This window comes from Rhincodon typus, chromosome 15 (genome assembly GCF_021869965.1).
Source record: "Rhincodon typus isolate 14 chromosome 15, sRhiTyp1.1, whole genome shotgun sequence".
NCBI classification, from domain to species: Eukaryota; Metazoa; Chordata; class Chondrichthyes; order Orectolobiformes; family Rhincodontidae; genus Rhincodon; species Rhincodon typus.
The window spans coordinates 49418096-49443820 of NC_063346.1; the positions used below are offsets into that span (position 1 = coordinate 49418096).

The 25725-nt window shown below is 42.8% G+C and overlaps 1 protein-coding gene across 1 annotated transcript; it reads right to left on the bottom strand.

The window, feature by feature from the left end:
• Positions 1–4302: 4302 nt before the first annotated feature.
• On the bottom strand, positions 4303–22986 carry pla2g15 (phospholipase A2, group XV). Its single transcript, XM_048605715.1, has 2 exons — positions 22612–22986; positions 4303–4511 (listed from the first exon to the last, which is right to left on the bottom strand). The coding sequence occupies exons 1-2, from the start codon at positions 22745–22747 to the stop codon at positions 4309–4311; spliced, it is 339 nt and encodes a 112-aa protein (XP_048461672.1). The 5' UTR covers positions 22748–22986; the 3' UTR covers positions 4303–4308.
• Positions 22987–25725: the final 2739 nt, after the last annotated feature.

The following is a 25725-nucleotide window of genomic DNA, read 5'->3' on the forward strand; positions in this document are numbered from 1 at the left end:
ACCACATTGTGATGGGTTTATGTTGACCTCTAACAAAATAATTTAACAGCCCATATAAATACAAATTGATTGGCACATTCTGCAGGTTTTGAGGAGTCTGTAGTGGACAGAGGATGGTTCCTGATGGTTACACCTCCAGATCTCGTGAGTATCAGCTTTCAAGATCCAACCTGCAATTGTTAGCGTGGACTGTGTAAAAGACTACTTGTTGAAGTAAAAAGGGCCTCACAGTCGGCTGCAGGAAAATGGGACTGCATTAACAAAATGAGTCAGCAACCTCTTCCTCAGGAAACTCCACCACAAACATCTGCTCTGATTAGATAACTGAAAGAGCAAGCCAGCCAACACAGGGATTCAGAATAACGAAACTGAATTAAGAGATTCCCCTCAGAGTCTCTCAAAGTGTCTGTTCCGTGTTAGACACAATGAGGATTGGAATTTCAGATTCTCCAGCATCTGCAGTTCCTACTACCTCTGTCACTGAAGCTGTTGTTTCTCAAACAGCAACGGGCTACTTTGGCTCCTGGCCTACATTCAAGGAACATACAGACTGGTTGGCACCGTCTCATTTGAAAAAACGGCAGGGACTAGTAATCCAATCTAGGAACATCCACATGTAGGATTCATAACTGATCAAACAGGAAAGTTATTTTGTTCTTGTTAAAGCATTTCAACAACATGAACATTCGGATTTACTGTACAAATAATGGCTACCTAAGATTTTGTACCTTTGTACCCAAGATGGCACCGGGAATGCTGACTGTACACTTTTCACCGTACTCCTGTAACACTGTACTTGAGTACATGTGACAATAAAACCTAATTCTAATTCTAATTATACTTTCCATGAACATGTTCCAGTGAAAACTACAGTTTGGCCTCTTCCCAGAAGAGGCATATTACAGAAGCACAAGACCAGTGATATGACGATCATATGAGTTTTACAAAGACAGCTGTGTTGATCAATAAACCCACCTCTGTAATATCTTTATATTGGCATAATCAACAAGGCTGTAATATTCTTCATGTGCACAATTACAGTACTAACTTTGGCTCGGAAAGTCATTAAATAGTCAGGAGGTATGGGAGAAGGGTATGTTATAAAGCCACTCCTCACTCAGTTCAATTCAGTCATGAATATTGCAGCAACAAACACAGGATTAGAGAGCTCATTCACATCCAGCTTTTGTCTGCAGCAGAACCATCCTTCATTCTAGTTTCTATGGGCACAGAAATTTTCCACATGACAATGAGAACTATCTTATAAAAATATCATGAATTGGTGATAGCTGTTGAGGAAATGAACCTTCATTCAGTGAGGAACAGAAAGTTGATCATGTTATTCACTGTCACACTGCCATTGGGTTTTTCCAAATAAAAATACTTCAACAAACACAGATGATTTTCTTTGGAGCTGCTTTCATATTTCCCAGAAGATAATGCTAGAACTGATCAATGAGATATTCTGGACCAACCCAAGTAGTAACATTTCAAAACGAAGATCAATATGCTAAGCACGTTCATTCCCTACTATTCCTGATTTTGCCCCTCTGGCTGTTTATTTCAGGTTGAATTCGAATCATACTCTGCAACCATATCTGTAATTTAGGGCTCGAACGCTGGCCCTGTAACATGACATCATTTACGATTCAAAATTTACAACAGCAGAGGTCTATTTGATATGGAGATGGTACGCTCCATCTGTTGCTTACAAGTTTCACACCTTCAGCTAATTTGGTCTTTCTAATGTAGGGACTAAACAGCAAATGCTGCAGTATTTGGCAATATTGATCTGCCAATCTTGGGGGCAGCTGGTGGCTCAGTAGTTAGCACTGCTGCCTCACAGTGCCAGGGACCAGAGTTCAATTCTACCCTTGGGCAACTGTCTGTGTGAAATTTGCACACTCTTGCCGTGTCTGCATAGGTTTCCTTCCACAATCCAAAGATGTGTAGGTTAGGTTGACTGGCCATGGTGAATTGCCCATAGTGTTCAGGGATGGATTAGCCATGAGAAATGCAGGGTTACAGGGATAGGGTAGGGGGCTGGGTATGGTTCGGCTGCTTTGCAGAGGGTAGGTATGGACTTGATGGGCTGAATGGCCTGCTTCCACACTGTAGGGATTCTATGATGTTCTGATCACTATCACACTGATGCTTGTGGAACACTGCTGCGCACAAACTGCTTGCCATGTTTCCTATGCAAAAAGAAGTGATTATAAAAGGTAATTTAATGCAATGGAAGGGGCTCATTTCCAAAGAGAAAAGCACACAGAAACAAAACCAACATGATTTGATCTGATCGGCATAAACTAACTCTCTAACCAAGCATGGACCACAGCTGTAAGGAATTGAAGTTTAAAATAAACAAGATCGGGATAGAAATGTATTGTTAAATCATATAGGTTACTATCTATCTCGAACACATGGCTACAACTTTCTAAAGAGAGAGTTGGGACAGTGAGTAAAGTCTGGAGTAGAAGACTGCAGTTTAGACTAGCTCAGAAAAGTCACTGTTACCTAAAACCAATTTTGAAAATGGCCACTTCCCAGGGTAGAACCACAGACAACTTGCAGGGAAAGGGAGGAACAGAACCAAGCAAGGTTAGCATTCTTCCTCAAAGATTTGTGAACAAAATTCTGCGGTGAGATCCATTTTCTGTAGCTTTCACGAGCAGAGTTTCACCTGGAACACACCTAAGAAGCTGCAGCTGAATCCATCCAAATATGCCCAACTTCACTTCATTGGATTCAGGGAGACACTGAAGATGTCTGAAATAAATTAAGTTCTCTGGACTCGGAATGGCAGTGCTGAAAGAGCAGCAGGAGTCCCTGCCCATTTGGAATAGAAACAATAACTGTCCATTAAATTTAATCTGAAACAGCGGCGATGGTAAAATTGCATAGTCTGTAACACTAAGAGATCCTGGCTGAGCACGAGATGGTGGGATGATTATGAGTAGTTCTGCTCACCAAATGGTTTCCTACAGATGCTAGGCCACCTCACCAGCAACATGGCTGAACAACATGACTGGAAAGGAAAGGAGACCAGCCTCTCCAATCAGCCAACTCTCAAATCAAGAAAAGATCTTTCACACGTTTGCACTAAAAGAATATACTGCAAACACAGGAAACATCTCTGTCCACTAGCAATGAGCATGGGTTTCAGTACATCAGTCATTTTAATTCTGCACCCTGATCTCCACATCGTCCACTTCCTAACGTTGTTCCAATGAAGCTGGAGCTCCATCTCAATGGGCATTCTACAGCTTTCAAAACTTAACGCAGAGTTCAACAATTTTCTATAATGTCAAACCACAGGTGTTACCGACAATTCTGCTATTTCCCACTTATACTTCTGAGACCCATCATTATTAGTCCCATTACCATCTCCTTTTGCCTTGCACCATCATTTTATCACACCCGCAAACCAGGGGAGGACTTTTACAGCTCATGGTAGGGCCCTGGAGTGTCTTGTTGAACAAAGAGACCTAGGGGCACAGGTGCATGGTTCCTTGAAAGTGGAGTCACAGGTAGACAGGGTGGTGAAAAAGGCATTTGGCACGCTTGCCTTCATTGGTCATTACACTGAGTATAGGAGGTGAGACATCATGTTACGGCTGTGCAGGACATTGCTGAGGTCACTTTTAGAATACTGTGCATAATTCTGGTTGCCCTTCCCTAAGAAAGATGTTGTTAAACTTGAGAGGATGCAGAAAAGACTTACAAGGACGTTGCCAGTATTGGAGGATTTGAGTTATAGTGAGAGGCTGAATAGGCTACAGCTTTTTTTGCCTGGAGCGTCAAAGGCTGAGGGGAGACCTTATAGAGGTTTATAAAATCACAAGGGGCATGGAAAGGGTGAATAGCCAAGGTCTTTCTCCTCAGGTGGAGGAGTCCAAAACTAGGGGGCATAGGTTTAAGGTGAGAGGGGAAAGATTCAAAGAGATGTAAGGGGCAACATTTTCATGCAGAGGGTGTGTGTGTATGGAACGAGCTGCCAGAGATGGGTGGAAGAGATAGGTACAATTCCAATATTTAAAAAGGCATATGGATGAGTACATGAATAGGAAGGGTTTAGAGGGATAGAAACCAAATGATGACAAATGAAACTAGGTCAGATTGGGATGTCTGGTTGGCATGGATGAGTTGGACCGAAGGGTCTGTTTCCGTAGCATACAACTCTGTGACTCTGCCTTGTGCCAGGTCGTAAACCCTCACCCTGCCTGCCTGCCTGCCTCTGTACGTGTCTAAAGTGGTTACATCTCTAACAGTTTCCAATTTTGACCAAAGGTCGTTGATCAGAAAGGGTCACTTTGTTTCTCCCTGATGAGGTGGTGCATGACTTTTAACGTACCTAATGTTGTCAATCCAGCAGTCAATGACCAGGGGTAGGAGCAGCTCCAAGTTCAACCACAGGGTGAAGTAATCCTCTGTTTTCTTGGTGCACATGTAGTGCACCACACGAGGTTTGTTCAGCTTCGCTTCCAGCTGGTTCCCCAGGTCACCTGGAACTGTCAATTCCAAAACAAATACAAAATTACAACGAGGAATCAAATCAGCAAACACATCTGCAACACACACAAAATGGGGAAAAAAAAAAATCACAGCTCCTGACTGTGGGAGGCAGTAATATCACTGGCAATCCACAATCCCAGGCTAATATTCTGAGGACGCGAGTTCAAATTCCGCTATAGCGGACGGGGAGATTGGAATTCAATTTTTTTTAAAAAAAGTCTGGAACAAAGATTGATGGCAATTACATGCTGTCAATTATTATAAAAACTCATCCGGTTCATTAATGCCCTCCAGGGAAAGAAATCAGCCAATTCTTACCTGGTCAGGCCTATACGTGACTCCAGACCCACAACAATGTGGTTATCTCTGTACTGCCCTCTGAGAAAATAGGGAAGGGCAATAAATGCTGGTCCAGCCAGTGGCGGCCATATCCTGAGTCTGTGTGTGCGCGTTTACCTGTTTGCCTTTGTGTGCGCGCGTGCACGTTTACCTGTCTGTCTGCCTCCGTGTGCGTGCGCGTGGACGCAAATGCACCCGTGTGTGTAGGCGTGCATCTGTGTGTGTGTGTATATGTCTGTGTGGCTCTATGGTCAAGACCCATCACTCCAAAGACAAGGTCACTGAAGGGCTGACAGTACAAACTGGTTTGTGGTATTTGAATTCCATTGTTAAGTACAGTCGGTTCTGCTATAACCCATGTTCCGATAACATGAATTGGCTATAACGCGACTGACGAATAGGAGAATGCTATTCCTAAAATGTGACTATGACGTGAATCCACTGGCGCACGGAGGAGTACGCATTGACATCTCACGATCATTTTGTGGGTTATGTCCCGAACACGCACAACGTTAGCGCCGAAAGATTCTCCGCACCGGCATCACGTGATTGTTTAGCAAACTTTGTCGTGAAGCACTTTCTGTGAGAGGTACAGGACTCCGTGATTTTCGGGGATTTTTGTTTGCAAGTTCTGTCGTGTTACCCACAAAAATGCCAGGACAAAAAGTGACAAGAATATTAGTAAGAAGCATCCTGGTGATAAAATTGCAGGTGGTGAACATAAAAGTAAGGCTGTAACACTGGAAGAGAAGCTAGATGTTGTAAAGTGTTTTGAGCATAATGAGAGAACATGTGATATAGTTCGCGTAACAGGAATAAAGGAGTATACCTTACGCACCATTAGATTAAAGCAAGCTGTATTGCTGGAACAAGTCGGAGTGCTAGCAAATCTGGGAGGTCACAAACCAAGGAACTTGAGGAGATGGAGCGGCTAAGTGTGTGCATAGAAGATCAAATGAAAATGTGATCTGGGACCACCTTTCTCACCAGAAAAGAGAAAGCCTTATCAATTTATGAAGATCTATCAAAAAAAAGCTGAAAATCCTGCAGATGTGCCTGCCTTTAGAACCATAGAATCCCTACAGTGTGGAAACAGGCCCTTCAGCCCAACAAGTCCACAGCGACCCTCACAGCATCCCACCCAGACCCATCCCCCTATAACCCACCTAATCTACACATCCCTGGACACTCTGGGCAATTTAGCATGGCCAATCCATCTAGTCTGTAAATCTTTGGACTGTGGGAGGAAACTGGAGCACCTGGAGGAAACCCACGCAAACATAGGCTCTTTGGCCCAAAAAGTCTACACCAACAAGACCCTCAGAACATGCCACCCAGTCACATCCCCCTAATCTACACATCCTTGAACACTGCAGGCAATTTAGCATGGCCAGTCCACCTAACCTGCACATCTTTGGTCTGTGGGAGGAAACCGGAGCACCCAGAGGAAACCCACACAGACACAAGGACAACGTGCAAACTCCACACAGACAGTCACCTGAGGGTGGAATCGAACCCAGGTCCCTGGTGCTGTGAGGCTGCAGTGCTAACCACTGAGCCACTGTGCCAGCCTTTCGTTTATGTTCACCACCTGCAATTTCAGTGCTAGCAGTGGCTGGTTTGCTGGTTTTAAGAACCACTATGCTCTTCATAATGTAAAGTTATGTGGTGAAGCTGCCAGAGGAGACAAGGGGAATGAGATGGCATTGCCTCCCAAAGTTAAGAGAGATTAATTGATGAAGAAGGCTACAACTTAGATCAAGTTTTCAATTTGAATGAGACAGGTTTATACTGGAAGTGAATGCTATCAAGAACCTACATTTCTAAGAATGAAGCACACACTCCAGGCTTTAAGGTGGCAAAGGATCGTATGACTATGTTGCTGGGTGCCAATGCTAGTGGAGAATTAAAGCTTAAGCCCACAGTGGTGTACAACTCTGATAACCCGCGAGCCTTGAAAGGCTACCTTAAATCTATGCTAGGCGTCTAGTTTAGGTCAAGCAAAAAGAGGTTGGACAATGGGGCAAATTTTTTCTGACCTTATTGTTAATGATTTGGAAGATGTTTTTAGAAAGTATTGCAGGAAAATAAAATTGGATTTCAAAATTCTACTCATCCTGGATAATGCACCAAACTCTCCTCCCATCATTAGTGAGCTTTCTGAATACATCAAAGTGCTATTTCTACCCTCAAACACAACCTCTTTCCTTCAACCCATGGACCAGGGTCCAATAGCAGCCCTTAAAACTTGTTATTTCAGGCACACATTTCACAACAGAGCAACGTCAAAACCTCCTCCCCATTAATTCATCTTGACATTTTTTTCAAGGCAAGGCATTAAATTTACTTTTATTTCATACTTAGATATGAATTAAACTTTCATCCAAACTGTGCTATCTTTTGTGTTAAGCTTTTAAATGATTTTTGAGCGATTATTTTGGTGGTCTGCCCCTAACCTCGCTTTTACCATTGGCCCTGTTGTTTCTATAGCATGATTTTCTATATTGTGATGTTGTGCAGGAATGCAACTATCGCGTTATAGCAGAACCCCCTGTATTAAGTTTTAAATTAGAAATTAAAAGCTCACATCACTAAGTAATCACAAAACTTTCAGATCTTTGTGAAGCCCAACCTTGTTCATTAGCTCCCCTCCGGAAAGGCAAGCTGCCATTTGTGTTCAATCTGGTCTGTATGTGACTCCAATCCCTACACTGATGTAGCTGAATCTTAATCACCAAGTAGTCAGTTGTGGCAGTGAACAATGGGTGTCAATGATAACCATGTCCCAGAACATATTTAAAAAGCACTCTTGCCTACATTGCTTTATGATATTCATGACAGACAAATGTTAAAGATGTGCACCAGATGCGACATTTATACGTGGATATTAAAAGCAATGTCAGAAAGCATTACAGCATAGCAGTGGTGCCAGCTATGATCCAATGTGTCTATTACAGGGAAATCACGTCAGTAAATAATTGGACATGGAGCACATGAGAATCTTATGAGGAGGTTGGCGTCTACCCATGTGCCAAGGGCTGGCTAGAAGCCAAGGAAACATTTAATTCTCGATTGAGAAAATTAACACATTAATTACTCCGAAGGACAGAGCCTGCATCAATAGTAACACAAAACAAGTCAAAAATAAGGACTTAATACCAGAATGCACATCTCTCACCAATTTAGGAGCTTCACCCTGGTTGGTAAAACACATTATTGTTTGGTAATGCACAAATTCAACCAAAACCCATGGGTAAAGCACTTTCTAGGAGGAGATTGGTGGACTGTTCGATATTTGCCGACATTTGATGGTGGATTTCCTAATGTATGACCGAGGTGGGGGGAGACAGTACATTTGCTATGTCAAGTTCAGTGACATGGAGCAGCACTAGATCAAGTGAAGATGGCCATTCACGACGGGTTCAAACTTCATGTGGAATTCCCATGTTGCTCAAAAAATAGCCAAATTGCTGCTGTAATGTAGAAGCAGGTTATAGATTGAGAAAGAGTGGGCTCCCGGTTACTCAGAGGGGAGTGTAAGACTGATCAGGGCTCTGCCTCCTGTATTCCTCTCTGTTATGACTGAAGCTCTTAGGGCCATACCTGGCATAAAGAAAGATGGTTGTGGCTGTTGGAGGTCAATCTACTTGGGAGTTCCTCAGGGTACTGTTCTAGGTGCAACTATCTTCAGCTGCTGCAATGAAGTTCCCTCCATCATAAAGTCAGAAGTGGGGATGTTCACTGATGATTGCATAACGTTCAGCATTATTCGCAACCCCACAGACACCGAAAGAGTCCGTCTCCATATGCAACAAGACCTGGACAATGTCAGGCTTGGTCTGAAAAGTGGCAAATAATATTCATACCACATCTGCCAATTAATGACCATCTCCAACAAGCAAGAATCCAAACACCTCCTCTTAATGTTCCAAGGCATTACCATCACTAAATCCTTTACAACTTCTTGGGGTTACCACCAGCCAGAGAATGAACTGGACCAGCCATATACATATTGTAACAGCTGGAGTCAGAAGCTAGGAATTCCACAATGAGTAACTGCCTCCCCAAAAGCTGTCCACCACCTACAAGGCACAAGCCAGGAATGTGATGGCATATTTCCCCCATTTGTCTGGATGAGCGCAGCTCCAACAACACTCAACGGGATTAACACCATCCAGGACAAAGTGGCTCACATGATGAAATCTCATCTATTATCTCCATGATTTATTCCCTTCATCATAATCACAGCAGTGTGCACTCTGGGTCAATCTACCAAGACACCTTGCAGCATCTCATCAATGCCCCCCTCACTTGGAACTCCACAACCGTTCCTTCATTGTTGTAGATTGAAAGTCCTGGAACTTCCTCCCTCACAGCACTGAGGGTAACCCATAGCCTCCAGGGGTTCAAGAAGGCACGTCACCACCACTTTCTCCAGAATAATTAGGTATGGGCAATAAATGCTGCCCTTGCCGGCAACACACATCTCGTGAACAAACAACAATAAAACGTACTAGGACAATAATCATTTCAACTGACCAAATTGTTTAGGCCACTGACTCTGTCTTTTGAATGCAGCTTTTCAGTACTTCATGTAAGCAGAGGCAATAACATCCAGGACCTACAGAACACATTGCTAGAAGTTGAGGGTTTCAACAATTCCTTATAAATTTCTTAGCATTCTTAGTATTAAACCAAAAAAAAAAAACACCAGAAAACTTTAATTTTGGTCAGCTAAGAATGGAATAAAACAGAAAACATTAAGCTTCTTCAACTGACCACTTGGTCCTGTCCTATTCTTCATTTACATGTTTTCTTTTGGCAACATCCTGGAAAAACACTTCAGGTTCCATATTTACACAGACAATACCTGGCTGTACCTCAGCTTTCAAACCCACATAGACATCATCATAAACAGCAGCTATTTCCAGTCTTGTGCACTCCCAATTCCACCAGTGCAGGAACCTGCATGCTATTGGAATTCTCATCCATGTCTTTGATACTGCGGGACTGGACTACTCAAACTCACTCCCTCTTACATTTTGTGAGCTTATTCAAACTGTGCTGTCTGTATCCTGACAGGTACCAAATCCCATCCGACCAACATTCTCCCCCTACCACCCAGCATTCACTGACCTCCACCAATTTCTACATAAGCAATGCCTAACTCTAAAGTTCTCATCCTTGTTCTCAACTGTCTTTGTAACCATCTCCTACGTTCTTCCTGGATATTTGCTTGTTCTCCTATTCTTATGCTTTGCACCATTCTGATTATAATTGCACCATCACTGGTGGCTGTGTTTTCAGCAGCTGAGAACTTATCAACTTTGGAACTCCCTTCCTCAAACTTCTACACCTCTCTTTCCTTCTTCAAATTGCTACTTAACATTTACCAATTTGGTTACATTTTTGATCACCTGCATGGATGTATTCCCATGTAGCTTAGTGTCGTGTTTGGTTTGAGAATATTCCTGTGAAGGTCCTTAGCATCTTGAATGTAGTAAAATGTTCGATGTCGGTGTAAGAAGTTGTTGTTGCTGCCTGAATCTGATCAGAAGGCAGGCTGTCTCTGTAATTTGGCTTTCAGAAACATATAACATTGAAAATCAATGGCACATCTTCTGCATGAAACCTGACCATAGTTTCCCAAATGCAATGGTATTGTCAGTGGACTAGTAACCTGGACCCCAGGCAAATGTTCCGGGGACATGGATTCAAATCTCACCATGGCAGACGGCGACATGTGAATTCACTAAAATCTGGACTTAAAAGCCAGTCTAATGGAGACCATCTAACGATTGTTGTAAAAACCCATTTGCTTCACTGGTGTCCTTTAGTGCTGGAAAATTGCCTCCTTACCTAGTCTGTCCTGAGAGAAAGCAACATGGTTTGCTGTCAACTGCCCAATGATTTGGAGTGCAAGACCAGCATGGCCAGGCACTTATGGACTGTGGTGTTGAACGGTTAACTGTGTTTCTTTGTTTTTCTACTTTTTAGTAAGAAGGACTATAACGTTTAACTTCTTAAACTTAGTTTTCTTTATTTTTCTGCTTTGCACCAGGATTCTGTACCTAGGTAGGTTCGTACCTAAGATAATGCTGTAAGTGGCGATTTGTAAACTGTTCGTGCACTCATGTGAGTACATGTGACAATAAATCTAATTCAATCAATTCAAAAACAGCCACTTTGTTAAAGACGAATGGACAAATGCCAGTCTAGCCAGTGATACCCACATCCCAAGAAAAAATAAAGAAAATTGTTGCAATGGATTTTAAAAGTTTTTCCATCATGAAACCATCTCGGACATCATTATGGCTCACTTAACTCCCTTATTGCTTTGAATCCTGTTGCATGATAAATTCTATCGCCACACCTTCTACGAATTCCCTAAATTCCTTCATATCAATTTGGGTATTAATCTCACAACTATGTAAAGGCACTAGGTGTTGTTTTGCCTGCCAAGCATCACACGGGCATAATTAAACAAAATCACACGACTTCATTTATTTGCAGAGTTCTTCAAAGCAGTGAACCATCTACCAAGATAGTAGGAACTGCCGATGCTGGAGAATCTGAGATAACAAGGTGTAGAGCTGGATGAACACAGCAGGCCAAGCAGCATCAGAGGAGCAGGAAAGCTGACATTTCGGGTCAAGACCCTTCTCCTGAAGAAGGGGCTCGACCTGAAACGTCAGCTTTCCTGCTCCTCTGATGCTGCTTGGCCTGCTGTGTTCATCTAGCTCTACACCTTGTTATCTCAACCATCTACCAATCTTTCTTTCTTCCCTTATCTGACTGACTTTTAAAACCAAGCTTGATATCCTCCTTAATCACTTCTTCTAAATTTTAATCTCCAATCTTTCATTTCTATTGCAGGTGTGCTGCACTCAGAAACCTTCAGGTTTTTTAACAAGAGTTACAATAGTTACATGCATTGGAGGGCTGACTAACTGCTCCAAGGTTAAGAGTCTCCTTGAACACATTCTAATCAGTACAATATACAAAAGGGAGTGCTACCATCATGTTAGGTTTAGTGAGAGAGATCAAAGCAAGAAGCCATGCCTTAGCTTCATATTGCACAGGAGTAATACACAGACTACCTCTTGACCCAAGGGATATTTTTTTTTGTAATCAAACTGTGGAGAGCTGGCATCTCTTCCTGTATCTGTGCTCAGTGTGGGTCAGTGCACTGAAATGTTTGAGAAAGCTGGGGATACTGTAAGACCGAGATATATATTAATGACAGACCAGTTTGCCAACTACCATCTTTGGTTTCTTACCAAGATGGAACACATCTATTTACCTGGGGTTACGCAAAGCATAATATTCAATGATTGGAATTGCTCCATCTTTTAGACAAATGAGTATAGGATTTGGTCCAGCCAAGTTGTATGTACTGAAACTGAACTGGCCACATAACTGCTGTGGCTACAAGAGCTGGTCAGAGGCTGATCTTGCAGCATTTAAAGACCAGAAGATATAGGAGCAGAATTAGGCCATTTAGCTCATGAAGCCTGCTCCACAATTTGATCATGGCTGATATGTTTCCTCAACCCCATTCACCTACCTTCTCCCTGTAACCTTTGATCTGTTTACTAATAGACTCTGTCTTAAATACACTCAGAGACTTGATCTCCACAGCCTTTTGCGGCAGTGGGTTCCACTGATTCACCATCTTCTGGCTGAAGAAATTCCTCCTCATTCTCAGTTCTAAAGGGCCATTCCTTCACTGTGCCCTCAGGTCCTAGTCTCTCCAACTAGTGGTAACATCTTCTCCGTATCCACTCCATCTAGGCCTCTTAGTAGTCTGTTAAGTTTCAATCAGATCCCCCCTCATCCTTCTAAACTCAGAGTACAGATCCCAGAGTCCTCAGCCACTCTTCACATCACAAGCCCTTCATCCCCGGGTTCATTCTTGTAAACCTCCTGTAGGCCCCCTCCAACGCCGGCACATCCTTCCTTAGATACGGGGTCCAAAAACTGCTCACAATGTTCCAAATGCAATCTGACCAGAGCTTCATATAGTAACTCACCTTCTCACTCCCCAAAAGCTGTCCACCATCTACAAAGGCACAAGTCAGGAGTGTGATGGAAAACTCTCCACTTGCCTGGATGGGTGCAGTTCCAACAACACAAGATTGACACCATCCAGAACAAAGCAGTCTGCTTGATTGACATTGCATCCACTCCTTCCACCACTGATGCTCAGTAGCTACAGTACATGCCATCTACAAGATGCACTACAGAAATTCACCAATTCTCCTTAGACTGCCCCTTCTAAAGCCATGATCACTACCAGCTAAAAGATAAGGGCAGCAGATAGATTGGAACATCACCACCTGCAAAATTCCCTCCATCGCGCACCATCCTGACCTGGAAATATAATCACTGTTCCTTCACTGTTGCTGGATCAAAATCCTGGATCTCTCTCAATAATAGTATTTTGAGTCTACCAGCACCTAATGGACTGCAGCAGTTCAAGAAAGCACCATTCTCTTTTCAAAGGAGAGGCAATAAATACTGGCCAGCATCATCCATATCTCATGAATGAATTTTAACAAAGATAGAATGCGGTAGCTTCATGCCATAAACTGACAACTTAAGATAATGCGACGGTAAGCTATTATGAAATCTTGCTCTTACAGTGAGGCAAGTTGACTAATGCAATATCAGTAATGCAACCAAACATCTGCAATAAATTACTCAACAACATATTGCACATCGCTGAGAGCAAGAAACCTTCAAGCTGATGACAGATTCTTTCCTATGATTATCTGGTTACTTGGACAACTGATTAAACAATACAAAGAACGAGTGAATAGAAAGAAATCTACTCCTTTAAACAGGTTGACCACTCTATGCACCAAGTATTTAACAGTGGAAGAACTCATTTACACAGAGCAAGGTCTAATGGGCATTTAAAAAGTATTCAACTCCCAGGCAATTCACATTGCATGTTCTGACCCATTCCGAAGTTTTCTTTTCACAATACACAATGGTTCAGCTCAGCAAACCAGGTCCAAAAAGCCTTAGGTCTGTGCAGAATCGGGTACCTTCAGTGAGATGGTGGCAAAGTGCTGCTAACGGCTTCACTGCTCTGGTCTAAGGAAGGGCTAGTGACAATTGGTCAGCTAACCTAGTTGATCTCTATTGCTGCCCCGGTTGCAAGTTCCACATCAATGGTTATCAGTTGATGGTAGGTGCAGGGTTGTCTGCAAAGGAGCGATAGTTGAATTGATTGAAACACTTGCACGAGAGAGCACACTGAGCGAAGTAGTTGTGATGCTACTGGCCAGAAGAATACAATGATGATAAGCAAGTGTATTAATACATGTACATCTATGAGCATCAGTAAAACTGTATTGAATCAGAATCAATAAATGTCTCAGTCTTGCTTTTCATTATTATTGGCAATTGAACAACAGCATGCAACGCAACTCTTAAGATAATGCGTCTTTGAGCAAATTTTTAAACTATGTCTCTTGTTATTAAATATACTGTCCTCAGCTTAAGAGGTATAAATAAAAGCAACATCATGTCAACTTCAACACCTGTGACACACAAAAAACGCTCCATTCGAAGAAAGGGTTGATTTTTAACTTCAACTTTAGCTTTAGCTTTTCAATTTTAGTTCAGTTCCACTTGCCTTACAACACAAGGTCTTACAGGGCTAACTCAGGGATGGCATCACCCATGCGCAAAATTCACAGCCAAATGTCAACACAAAATCATTTCCTTCACAGTTCATGCTAATTTTCAGCTAAAGATAGCCTAACATCTTCTGAATCTTTCCTCAATTTCATTTCCTAACATATCCATTGTAAACAACTAATATATAGCTGCTGCTGTGACACCATTCTCCTCCATTCTTTCCTAATGGAAACATGGATCTAAATTCCCTGCCAATTTAGTTTCCTCTGAGTGACATGGCGATATGAACAGCTTGTTTCTCTGTCCATTTAGTAACAGTCAGTCATGTGATTGAAGTGTGGAACATGTTTATTGTTAAACTCCAACTTGTCACACTTAATATGAAATGAAAAACAGATTTATAAGTGCGTGCGAGTCAAAAGGAAGCTGCAAAAGGAACTTCTTTCCTTCTCAGGCTGGAAGGATTTCGGCATTTTAAATCCCATTTATCATTTATTACATTCCAAGTGACAACTCTTCCAGACATGGAACTATTCACTGGCACTGGATCTCTGTAATTCCTCCCTTGCTAGTGATGTTGCTAAGCTGATTTTTAGAACGAAGCGATTCTCACATGACGAAAGGTTGAACCTACAATCATTGGAGATTAGAAGAAAGTGAGGTGGTCTTATTGGAGGGTAAAAGAAAGATTGAAGGGGCTTATTGGGGTAGATGTTGAGAGAATGCTTCTCCCCGTGGCAAAGTCCGGGATAAAGGCCTCCCATTTAAGACAGCAATGAAAAGGAACTTCTTTGCTCAGGGAGGTGTTAATGCTTGGAATTATTTTCCTCAGACAGCAATGGAGGCTGGGTCATCAAATATATTTCGGGCCGATTTGAAAGGGATTTTTTTCCTCGAGGTAGTCAAGGATTACTGAGGGGCAGAAAGCAAAGTGATGTTCAGTTCTCAGTCAGATCACACATGATCTTAGTGAATGGATAAACTGGGTTTGATGGACCAAATGGCCCACTCTCGTTATTTGCAGGGTCTTATAGTCTGCACCACATGGAATGCAGCCGCTCCAAAAGGCAGTGCACCATTTTCAAGGGAAATTAGGAATGAGCTGGCTTTGCCAGGGATGCAGTCATTCCATAAAAAAATGGGAAACAGAAAGATAAAAAAAACAGGCTGCTCCCATTCCAAGGTAGAGTTTTGAACCGGACAGACTAACACCACCCAATCTACCAGATTGTACCTGGGCTACAGAGTCTGAGCTATGAGAAAAGATTGAATTATTACATCCATTGAAAAACACTTGCATTTTGCCAAGTTTGCTGGTCGATGCTACAAATATAATTTAGAGGGTGGCCACTTTAAGTAGGCAAGTTCATCAGCACCATTTGGAAGGATCAAATCTCTGACCTGCTGCTGTAACAAAGTTCCACAGAACTGCTGACCTCTAGAACATGACTGTGTGTTAACCAGGAGTGGGGTGGGAACGGATCTCGAGATTGGTGTCACACTGAGGTTTTAAATGTGGCTTCTTCAGTGCACGCCAGGTCATACTCAAAGTCCTTTCATTGACATCATGAGCTTGCAAGTAGCAGCAATGATTCAGATTTGCCTTATACAGAGTTTTAGGTGCTCTAAGCTGGAACTTATCACTGTGTTTTTAACCTATATGTGTACAACATTACAGGAAACCCCATGTACAGGAAGGAAGGCGGTCCAGCTTGGTTACTGACTAAGCTAATGTAACTCCATGTGCTGAAGTGCTATCACGCAGGCTTACCAGTGTCCAATCCACTAATGCACACACTGGGCTTCATTCCTGGTCCCACAGTGAACCCATCAGCTCTGGGATTTCACCAGATCCACTGCATGCTGGGCCCAGTCTCCCCTCTGGCTGCTTCACATTCAAGCAAAAATAGTGTGCCTTTATAAAGCACCTTTCACAAACACAGACAGTCCCAGTGGGCTTAAGCCCACTTAGTACTTTTGAAGCTTGTCACTGCTGTGATATAGAAATATTTCAGATGGTGGAATGTTCTGGATCTTGCTGCCTATCCTGGGGCCCAGGATTTCACAGCTGTTTTAGATACTGGACAGCTGATCTTTGCGGAATAGTGAAGACTAAGATGCAGACACATTGCTTTAGTAACTCATTGCTGATGGTGACTATTTAACAGGAAATAGCTTTACTGTGACCCCACTTCCCTGCTTCACGTTGTGACTCCCTAGTCTAAGATGTTATCTATAGACAGTGTTTTGAGTGGCTTTCTCTTGATACCAAGAATATGAATCTGTGTGGCAAGTTTCATTTTAAACTATTCTGGCAATACGCTGTGTACACGCACATTTCCTGCAACATACCAACTGAAAAGAGGCTAATTTGAGAAAGCATTTACGAATTGAACAAACGTACGGAGCTAAATTTTTATTCTAGTTCAGACACGTCCCTAAGCAATTGATTATCCATTTAAGCATGGAGTATTCTCAATATATGCAATAGAGAGGAGTGAGAACAAAATTATCGAAAAAGAAATTAAGAGAGGCAGACAGAGGTATAAAAGGGGGAAAATCTGCATGCCCACAGTAAGAAAGATGAATGAGAAGGTAAAGACAATAAGCAGGGGGATATGTGAAATGGGGAGTTAACCAGGGATAGAGTTCCAGGAATATTCTTTACTTTAGTCTGACAGTGACACCAAAGGCAGCTAAACACCTTAGGTTAAAAAAAAACACATTTAGCTAGTATCAAAACCCAGTTTCTTGAAGTCAACTGTTCAAACAGAGACAGGTTTAAAAAGTCTGAATGTCAACTCTCAGATACTTCCTCCTATTTCCACCTGAACTATGATACCACCACTGACCATCGAGCTGTTGTTTCCAGGACTGGCACTAGCCTCGTCTCCACTGGAAATCCCCCCTCTACATCTTCCCACCTCATTAGTTCCACAATCCTATCACACACTTCTACTCCTTCCCAAAATCCACAAAACAGGACTGCACTGATAAACTTCTTCAGAGAGAAGGGTCCAGACCCGAAACGTCAGCTTTCCTGCTCCTCTGATGCTGCCCGGCCTGCTGTGTTCATCAAGCTGTACACCTTGTTATCTCAGACTCCAGCATCGGCAGTTCCTACTATTTCTGCACTGATAAACCTGCCTGTTTCTACCCCACTGAATTTACTTCTTCCTACCTTGACTATTTTTGTTCCCCTCATTCAATTGCTTCCCACTTGTAAAGTGATCAGAAGAATCATAAATGATGTTTCTTGCTCACAATCATTGAGAATTCTTGAGTAGTAAGGGGATCAAGAGGTACATGGAGAAAGCAGGAGAATGGGGGTGAGAAATATGAACAAAACATATAACATGATCTAATGGCGGAGAAAACTCGATGGGCCGAATGATCTAATTCTGTTTCTAGATCTTACAGTCTAAACATATCAGTTGCACAACTTCCAGTTTCCTAGCCCACCAGCCTCCTCCTCAACATGGACATATAGCCCCTCTACAGTTCAATCCTTCAGCAGGATGGTCTGAATATTTGCCATTTCTTCTTTGAAAAGGAGGCCTGAACAGTCCCCATGCGGCACCCATCTGTGTCTGGCTAAGCTTGTTCTTATTTTGAAGAAATTCTCCTTTAATATATTTCACTTTCTCCAAGTACGAAGCACGACTGACTACCCACACGGGTCCCAGTTTGCCTGTCGCTTGCAGGGGTATGTGGAAGATTCCATGTTCCAGTCCTAAATGGGGCCCCTCCTACAACACTCTGTTACATCAATTACACCAATGATGCTGCTTCTTGCTCTCGCCCAGAATTGGAAAAGTTTTGCTTCCAATTTACATCTTTCTCTCACCTTCACCTGGAAATCTGACTCATCCTTTCTTTGACTTAACTTTCCGTTTCTGGGGATAGGCTGTACATTAGTACCAACTACAACCTCACTAGCTCCCACAGTTACTTTGACCAGATTTTCTCTCACTCTACTTCCTGCAGGGCTTCATTCCATTCTCTCAGTTCCTCCACCTCTGTTGCAACTGTTCCATTGATGGGGAAATCCAACACATGATCTTTTTCCTCAGTCAAGGATTTCCCCTTATCCGCCCGCATCTCCAGGGTTGACACAGTCTCCTGTATGACTCACTTCTCGTATTTCTGCCCTCACCCCTTCGTCTCCATCTCAAAACAGTGACATTGTGCTCCCTATCCTCATTTTCCAACCCGTCAACCTTTGTATTCAAAAGATCATCCTCCGACATTTCCATCACCTCCAGCAGGAGGCACAATCAAACACACCTCCTCCTTGCCTCCCCATGACAGTCCCATCCACTATCCACACTTCTATCACTCTCAATGCATTTTCACCCCATCCTGGCACCTTCCCATGCAATCACAGTCCGTTCACTTCCTCCTACCTCACTGTCCAAGATCCCAAACACATCTTCCAGGTGAAGCAGTGATTTACTTTCAAATCTAGTCTACAGCACTCAATGCTCAAAACATGGTCTGCTTGACACTGGCAAAACCAAACACAGACTGGGTTGCCTTCACTCTGTCTCACAAGCACGTTGCTGTTAATCATTTCAATCCACTATCTTGTTCTCCTGGAACATTTTTGGCTCAGGCCTGCTGCAAACGCTCCAGTGAAGCCCAGTGCAAACTTGAGGAGGGAAACAGCACCTCAGTTTTCATTGAGACACTTTACATCGAGACACTTTACATCCTTCAGGATTCAACATTGAGTTCAACAACTTCAAAGCACGAACTTGGACTTCCATTCCAGAAGAGTCATATGGGACTTGAAATGTTTACTCTGTTTCTCTCGTCACTGATGCTGCCAGCCCTGCCGAGTTTCTCCAGTACTTTCTGTTTATATTTTCAGTTTTAAAGAGGACTGTGTCTCTGAATTTGCACATTAGTTCTATAACCCTGAATCATCATCATGGAGTTCTCCACAGGAAGGCAGGACTAATACCCATGATGGAGGTCGCTGTGGAAGACAAGGAGGCAGATCCCGAGTCGATCCCACTAGAATAGGGGTCAAACCTTGTGTTATTGGCACCAATTAGATCCATAATGGCCCCCCAGGCTATGGAGCCAACTAGCCCACCAGCAAATCTGCATTGCTCAGGCAACTTATACCTTTACTTACATGTTATAGCATGGAGCTTCTTTCCATCACATGACTGAACAGGAGTCCCTCTCTCTCTCTCTCTCAACACCAGTGGTGTGTGTTTTAAAGATTTAAACATTGATAATCAACTTGTGTTATTAGCATGCCCTCCTTGCTGATCAAGTCCTGGAGTGAGAGATAAACTTGGAGCATCTGGCTGAGAGGCAGAGACTCTACTGACTGTGCGACAAGACCTCCTAATCCTTCACGAATATAAAATTGCCATTTTTGACAGTTATCTTGTCGACCTAACCCCTTTTGGAACAGGGGCAAAGATTTCCAATACTCTGAGTAAAACAATGCAGAATAAGGCTTATCAAGTAAGGTAAGTAGGGCTGATTGACACTGCTATCAGATCCCATGTAGAAAAAATATTTTAACTATAACCACTGGTATTCCTCACTCTGCTGGTAGCAGAATTAGGCAACATGTAAAATTTACATACAATAGCAGATATCAGGAATTGGTAGTAAAGTGGAGAGACAAGTGAAGTTAGTTAATGATAAAAATCAACAACTTCATCTGACAACTGCAACTTAAGTACTCCTGAAACAGGCTCAGTTCTAGGGCAAAGGCAGTGATGCCAGACTCAATATATTCCACCTCGCAGCTAAATATTTCAGCGGTAAAGAATAAAGGTAATTGATCGAAACAAACCACTCCAACCGCTCTTCCTCAACCAGTCCCATTAAGTCTGTGAAAAGAACTTGGATTTATTTAGTTATTTAACACATGCTCAGGACATGACAAAATGTTTTAAAACCAATGAATTATTTCTGAAATGAATTTAATGAGCAAAGTGAGGCAGCTAATTTGCAGACAAGGTTCTACGACCAGCAGCTTTGATGGTTGATCAGATGGGGAGCTCTGTTTTGCAGACTATAAACTCAGGCACTTGAGCACAAAAGCTAGGCAACAACTTCTGTGCAGTAATAAAGAGCACGTTATATTCAGAACTTCAAAGTTTTAAATGAAATTTCTGCCACCTTGGAAAGATCATAATAATGCCATTTGAAGAGGAGAAAAGTTCTCCCAGTGTCTTGGCCGAAGACCATCTCTCACTCGCACCATTCAAACAGATTATCTGGCCAATTGCTGTTTTGGGCACTTTAGATTATAATCATAGAATGATTACAGCACGGGAGGCCATTCGGCCTATCATGTCGATGCTGGTTATCTGCCATTTGATGCCACTACTTCACCTTTTCCCCACAGCCCTGAAAATCCTCCTCCTTTCAATAATTATCCAATTCTCTGAGGAAAATCTAGACTGAACCACTGGCAAAAGAAAGGCAGTGCAATCCAAACCCTAACCATTCATATGAATATGAGCATCAGGAGCAGAACTAGGACATTAGGAGCCTGCTCCACCATTCAATAAGATTATGGCTGATCTGTTTGTGTTCTGGGTTTCATACTCTCAGATAACCCTTGATTTTTTTTACTTGTTGGTATGAAATGGGCATTGCTGGATAGGCCATCCCTTATTGTCAACAATACTGCTGTGGGTCTGGAGCCAATGCAAACCAGACTAGGAAAAGACAGCAGACCTCCCTCCCCAAAGGGCAGTGAACCAGATGGGTTTCCATGACAACTGACAGTGGTTACATGGTCACCGTTCAATTCCTTCACCTTGCAGGAATCTATATACCTCTCCCACAGCAATGCTTCAGCACATTTACGCCAAAATGTATTCACCACGTATACATTTTTCAGGTTACTATGACTTCTTTTGTCAATCAACTTAAATCATTGACCTCCAACTGTTGTGTTTTTATACTTTACAACAGAGCCTTAATTTCACTGGCTAACATAAGAAATGGGAGCAGGAGTAGGCCATCTGGCCCCTCGAGCCTGCTCCGCATTCAAAAAGATCACAGCCGATCTTTTTGTGGACTCAGCTCCAGTTACCCGCCCGCTCACCATAACCCTTAATTCCTGTACTGTTCAAAAATCTATTTTTGCCTTAAAAACATTCAAAATAGCCTCAACTGCTTCACTGGGCAGGGAATTCCACAGATTCACAACCTTTTGGGTGAAGAAGTTCCTCCTCACCTCAGTTCTAAATCTACTCCCCCTTATTTTGAGGCTATATGCCCTAGTTCTAGTTTCACCTGCCAGTGGAAACAACCCTCCCTGCTTCTAACTTATTTATCCCCTTCATAATTTTATACGTTTTTATAAGATCCTCCTTCATTCTTCCAAATGCCACTGAACATAGTCCCAATCTACTGATCTCTCCTCATAAACCAATCTTTGGAGTAGTGATGAAAAGGACTCTACAAACATAAAGTTCTTACTACAGTTCAAAACAACTTCAAATGAAAATACAGTACAGGTGTCATTTTAGCTATTACTGTTTGAAGGGTAAACATTTGCACCTAGTTTCACATTAAAACACAGCGATGTGATGGAGAGGGGCCAATGTGCGGCAGGGGGAGCTCAGGCATTCTGGCCTGCTCTTTACTTCCCTTCCTCAGTCACTACATATACAGATTGGTACAGCTCGATAACAAATACCAACACAGGAACACCCCAAGCAGTTTCGAGTTCGGTGCATTTAGTCGGAGGAAAAGTGAATATTGGATACAGTTGGATACAGCGATTCGACCGTAAGAATATTATCTATACAGTAATTACCCAATCCATTTGTAAATGTTTAAACAATACATCAAGCATACAACACTATTAAATATTTTACTGCCAGGCTGAGGCTGTTAAAAGTAAACATATAGATCAAGTATATTTTGTTTTAAAGGAAGTAACATTTTCACACGGTTAAAACAAAAAAAACAAATTCAACTGCAGGCTCACGGGCATTAAAGCTAAATAATAAACTTGGTCACAGAAACTGAGTTTTTTAAAAAAAAAATAAATAGCGTGCCTCAAAACACGTTAAGTAACTAGACAAAACCGAGCCTTTTTTTTGCTCGTGAACTCACCCAGTACGACAGGAGGTCTGGTCACCTTTAAGCAAGCCGGCGATGACGGCTTATCGTCGCAGGCGAAGGAGGGAGCGCCGGGGCAGGCAGCGGCGAGGAGCAGGGCGAGAGTGAAGAGGCCAGTTCTGGAAATCATTTCCCAGGTCTCATAACTCAGGGAGGAAGGTGCAATTGTGAGAAAAGGAGCTGGCCAGAGCGCCGAGAGGCGATGGAACGCGGCGAATACGATGTTGCAACTCTGCGGATACAATGTAACTAACACTGACTTTCACTGGGAGATATACATGAAGGGGAGCGCACATCAGCCGCTCTGTAACTCGGCCCGTCCATAACAAGCAACAACCCCCTCCCCGCCGCATAGCAAGGCTCAAATAACACTCCAGGCTCTACCAATCGCAACTTAGACGGATGCAAAACGCCACCCTCGGGATTCGGTTGGTATGTCTTTACCCAATAAACCAATACAGAGAGGCAGGATTGGGCCCGGTGGCATCGCGAAACAAGAAGCGAAACAAAGGAGTTGTAAGCAATGGAATGGTCATTTTTATGATCGTTACCCACTACACAGTCCAGTCTAGTCCCTGGGAATATCAAATAAAAACCGACAGGACTGCGGATGCTGTAAATCAGAAACAAAACAAAACAGAAATTGAATCAGAGATAGTAGGAACTGCAGATGCTGGAGAATCCGAGACAACAAGGTGCAGAGCTGGATGAACACAGCAGGCCAAGCAGCATCATAGGAGCAGAAAGGCTGACGTTTCGGGCCTAGACCCTTCATCAGAAAAAGTAAAACAGAAATTGCTGGGCATGGAAGCTGCCTGATCCGCTGTGATCATCAGCATTTCTTGTTTTCAGTACAAATTCTCGCATCTGCAGTAATTTGATGTTACACAAATTGCTGGAAAAGCTCAGTTCTGAGGATGGGTCACTCCACCCCAAACGTTAACTCTAATTTCTCTCCAAAGATGCTGCCAGACTTGCTGAGCTTTTCCAGCAATTTCTGTTTTTGTTGCCCTGGGAATATGCTAGTGTAGAACAACAGGTCGAGATCCTTCTCAAGAAGAGTAGCTGTCCTAGATAGGGTCACTGTTTTCTCCCTACAGATGCTGCCAGACCTGCTGAATTCCTCCAGCAATTTCTGTTTTTGTTGTCCTGGGAGTATCATGCTGTTGTAGAACAACAGGTCCAGATCCTTCTCAAGAAGGGTCACTGGACTGGATAGGATAACTGTTTTCTCTCTACAGATGCTCCCAGACCTGCTGAGTTTCTCCAGCAATTTCTGGTTTTGTTTGTTTCTGCTCTCCAGCATCCACAGTACTTTGTGTTACTTTTTTTTAATTGTCCATTTTCTCCTGAGTAACTCTAAAATTTTCACACATCTCTTTCACCTGAGTCTTAAGTTGTCCTGAATAGATCTCCTGGCTTCGGAAGAGATCAAGACAATTCTCTGTTCTTCCCTGACTGTTGGGCCAATATTTCTCTCACAACCCTGAGCAGATGTATTTGGTAAAAGCAAAATACCACATATGCTGGTAATCTGAAACAAACACAGTAAATGCCGGAGCAAATCAGTAAATTTGCTAAAAAAGAAAGTAACATTAGACAAGAAATGTTAGCTCTTGTTTCTTTCTGCACAGATGCTGCCAGATTTAGTCATTATCACGCTGCCCTTTGTGGGAGCTCACTCCATACAAATTAGCTGCCATGTTCCCTATATTACAACAGTGGTAGCCACTTCAAATGTATTTAATTCATAGAATCCCTACAGTGTGGAAGCAGGCCATTCAGCCCAACATGTCCACCATGATGAGCATGCCACCCAGACTCACCTTATCCCCTGTAACCCTGCATTTTGCATGGCCAATCCACCTAACCTGCACATCTTTGGACTGTGGGAGGATACCGGAGCACCCAAAGGAAACCCACGCAGACACAGGGAGAATGTGCAAATTCCACACCAACAGTCACCCGAGGGTGGAATCGAACCTGGGTCCCTGGCACTGTGAGGCAGCAGTGCTAACCTTGAACAACTGTGCCAATTTGCTATAAAGTGCTATGGGATGTCCTGAGTTATGACAGGCACTATGCACAGATAAGAGTATTTCACTTTTTCATACAGAACAAGTCTCATCACCAACTGATGGAAGTTTCTGCAGAAAACAGCTTTGTACATTTCCAATATTGCTCCTGATAGATTCTGATGTTAATCTATGTGTACAAGCTTGACTGAGGAGGTTGCTGTGATGCAGTGATAATGTCCCAAACTCTGAACCAGGAGATCTGAGTTCAAGTCCCATTTGCTTCCAGAGGTGTGTCATAACATGTCTAAGTTGATTTGAAAAAAATTAGAAGCTAGGCTGAGAGGGATATCTTTATATCAAAGCTTATGCACTCAGTAACAAATTAATGAGGAAGCTGTCCCTAACTATGGCAAGAGGCAAACATGTAATATCACTGACATCAGGGCTGGGTTCCCATGTCAGGTTCATGACTGTTTCAGTAATTGGGGGAGCAATTGAATTAGTTCATTGACAGTTGAAGGGGAGCTGCTCCCAATAAAAGAGTTCAGCTCCAGCCACTGAGGTTCCCTGTGGAATATATCCATTCCCAGGACTTGTAATTAAAAAAAAAATTCTTGGGTGCAATGTTGCTCTCAAGGCCAGCATTTATTCTCCACCCTCAATTGTTCAATGAGACCATGAGTGATGGCAACCTGCCCTACACAGATGCAGTGGAATAGCTCCAGTTCTGAAAGATATCTTGGTATCTACTGCATATTGGTTCTCTTTATGTTTGATTCATGTTGGTATGAAAATACAACAAGTGGCCATTCAGCCTGTCATGTCGGTGCCAGCCAAGAATGAGCAATCCGACTTATCCCAGCCTCCAGCTCTTGCTTCATTGTCCTCTTGGTTATGGAACCTGAAGTGAATATTTGAGTTCTTTTTGTGGGTTTCTGTCTCATTCACACATTGAGTCCCAAATCCCCACCAGCACCTGGGTGCAAAGTTATCCTTTAACTCCCCCGTCCTTCCACCAATTACTTCAAATACCCGTCTCCTGCTTCTTGATCTGTCTGCTAATGAAATAGATCCTTTCTGATCCCTCAGA

Coding starts and splice junctions, on each gene's coding strand:
- pla2g15 (XM_048605715.1), bottom strand. CDS start 22,747: ATGATTTCCAGAACTGGCCTCTTCACTCTCGCCCTGCTCCTCGCCGCT. Junction 4,512..22,611: donor CAGACCTCCTGTCGTACTGG/GTGAGTTCACGA, acceptor TGGAATTGACAG/TTCCAGGTGACCTGGGGAAC.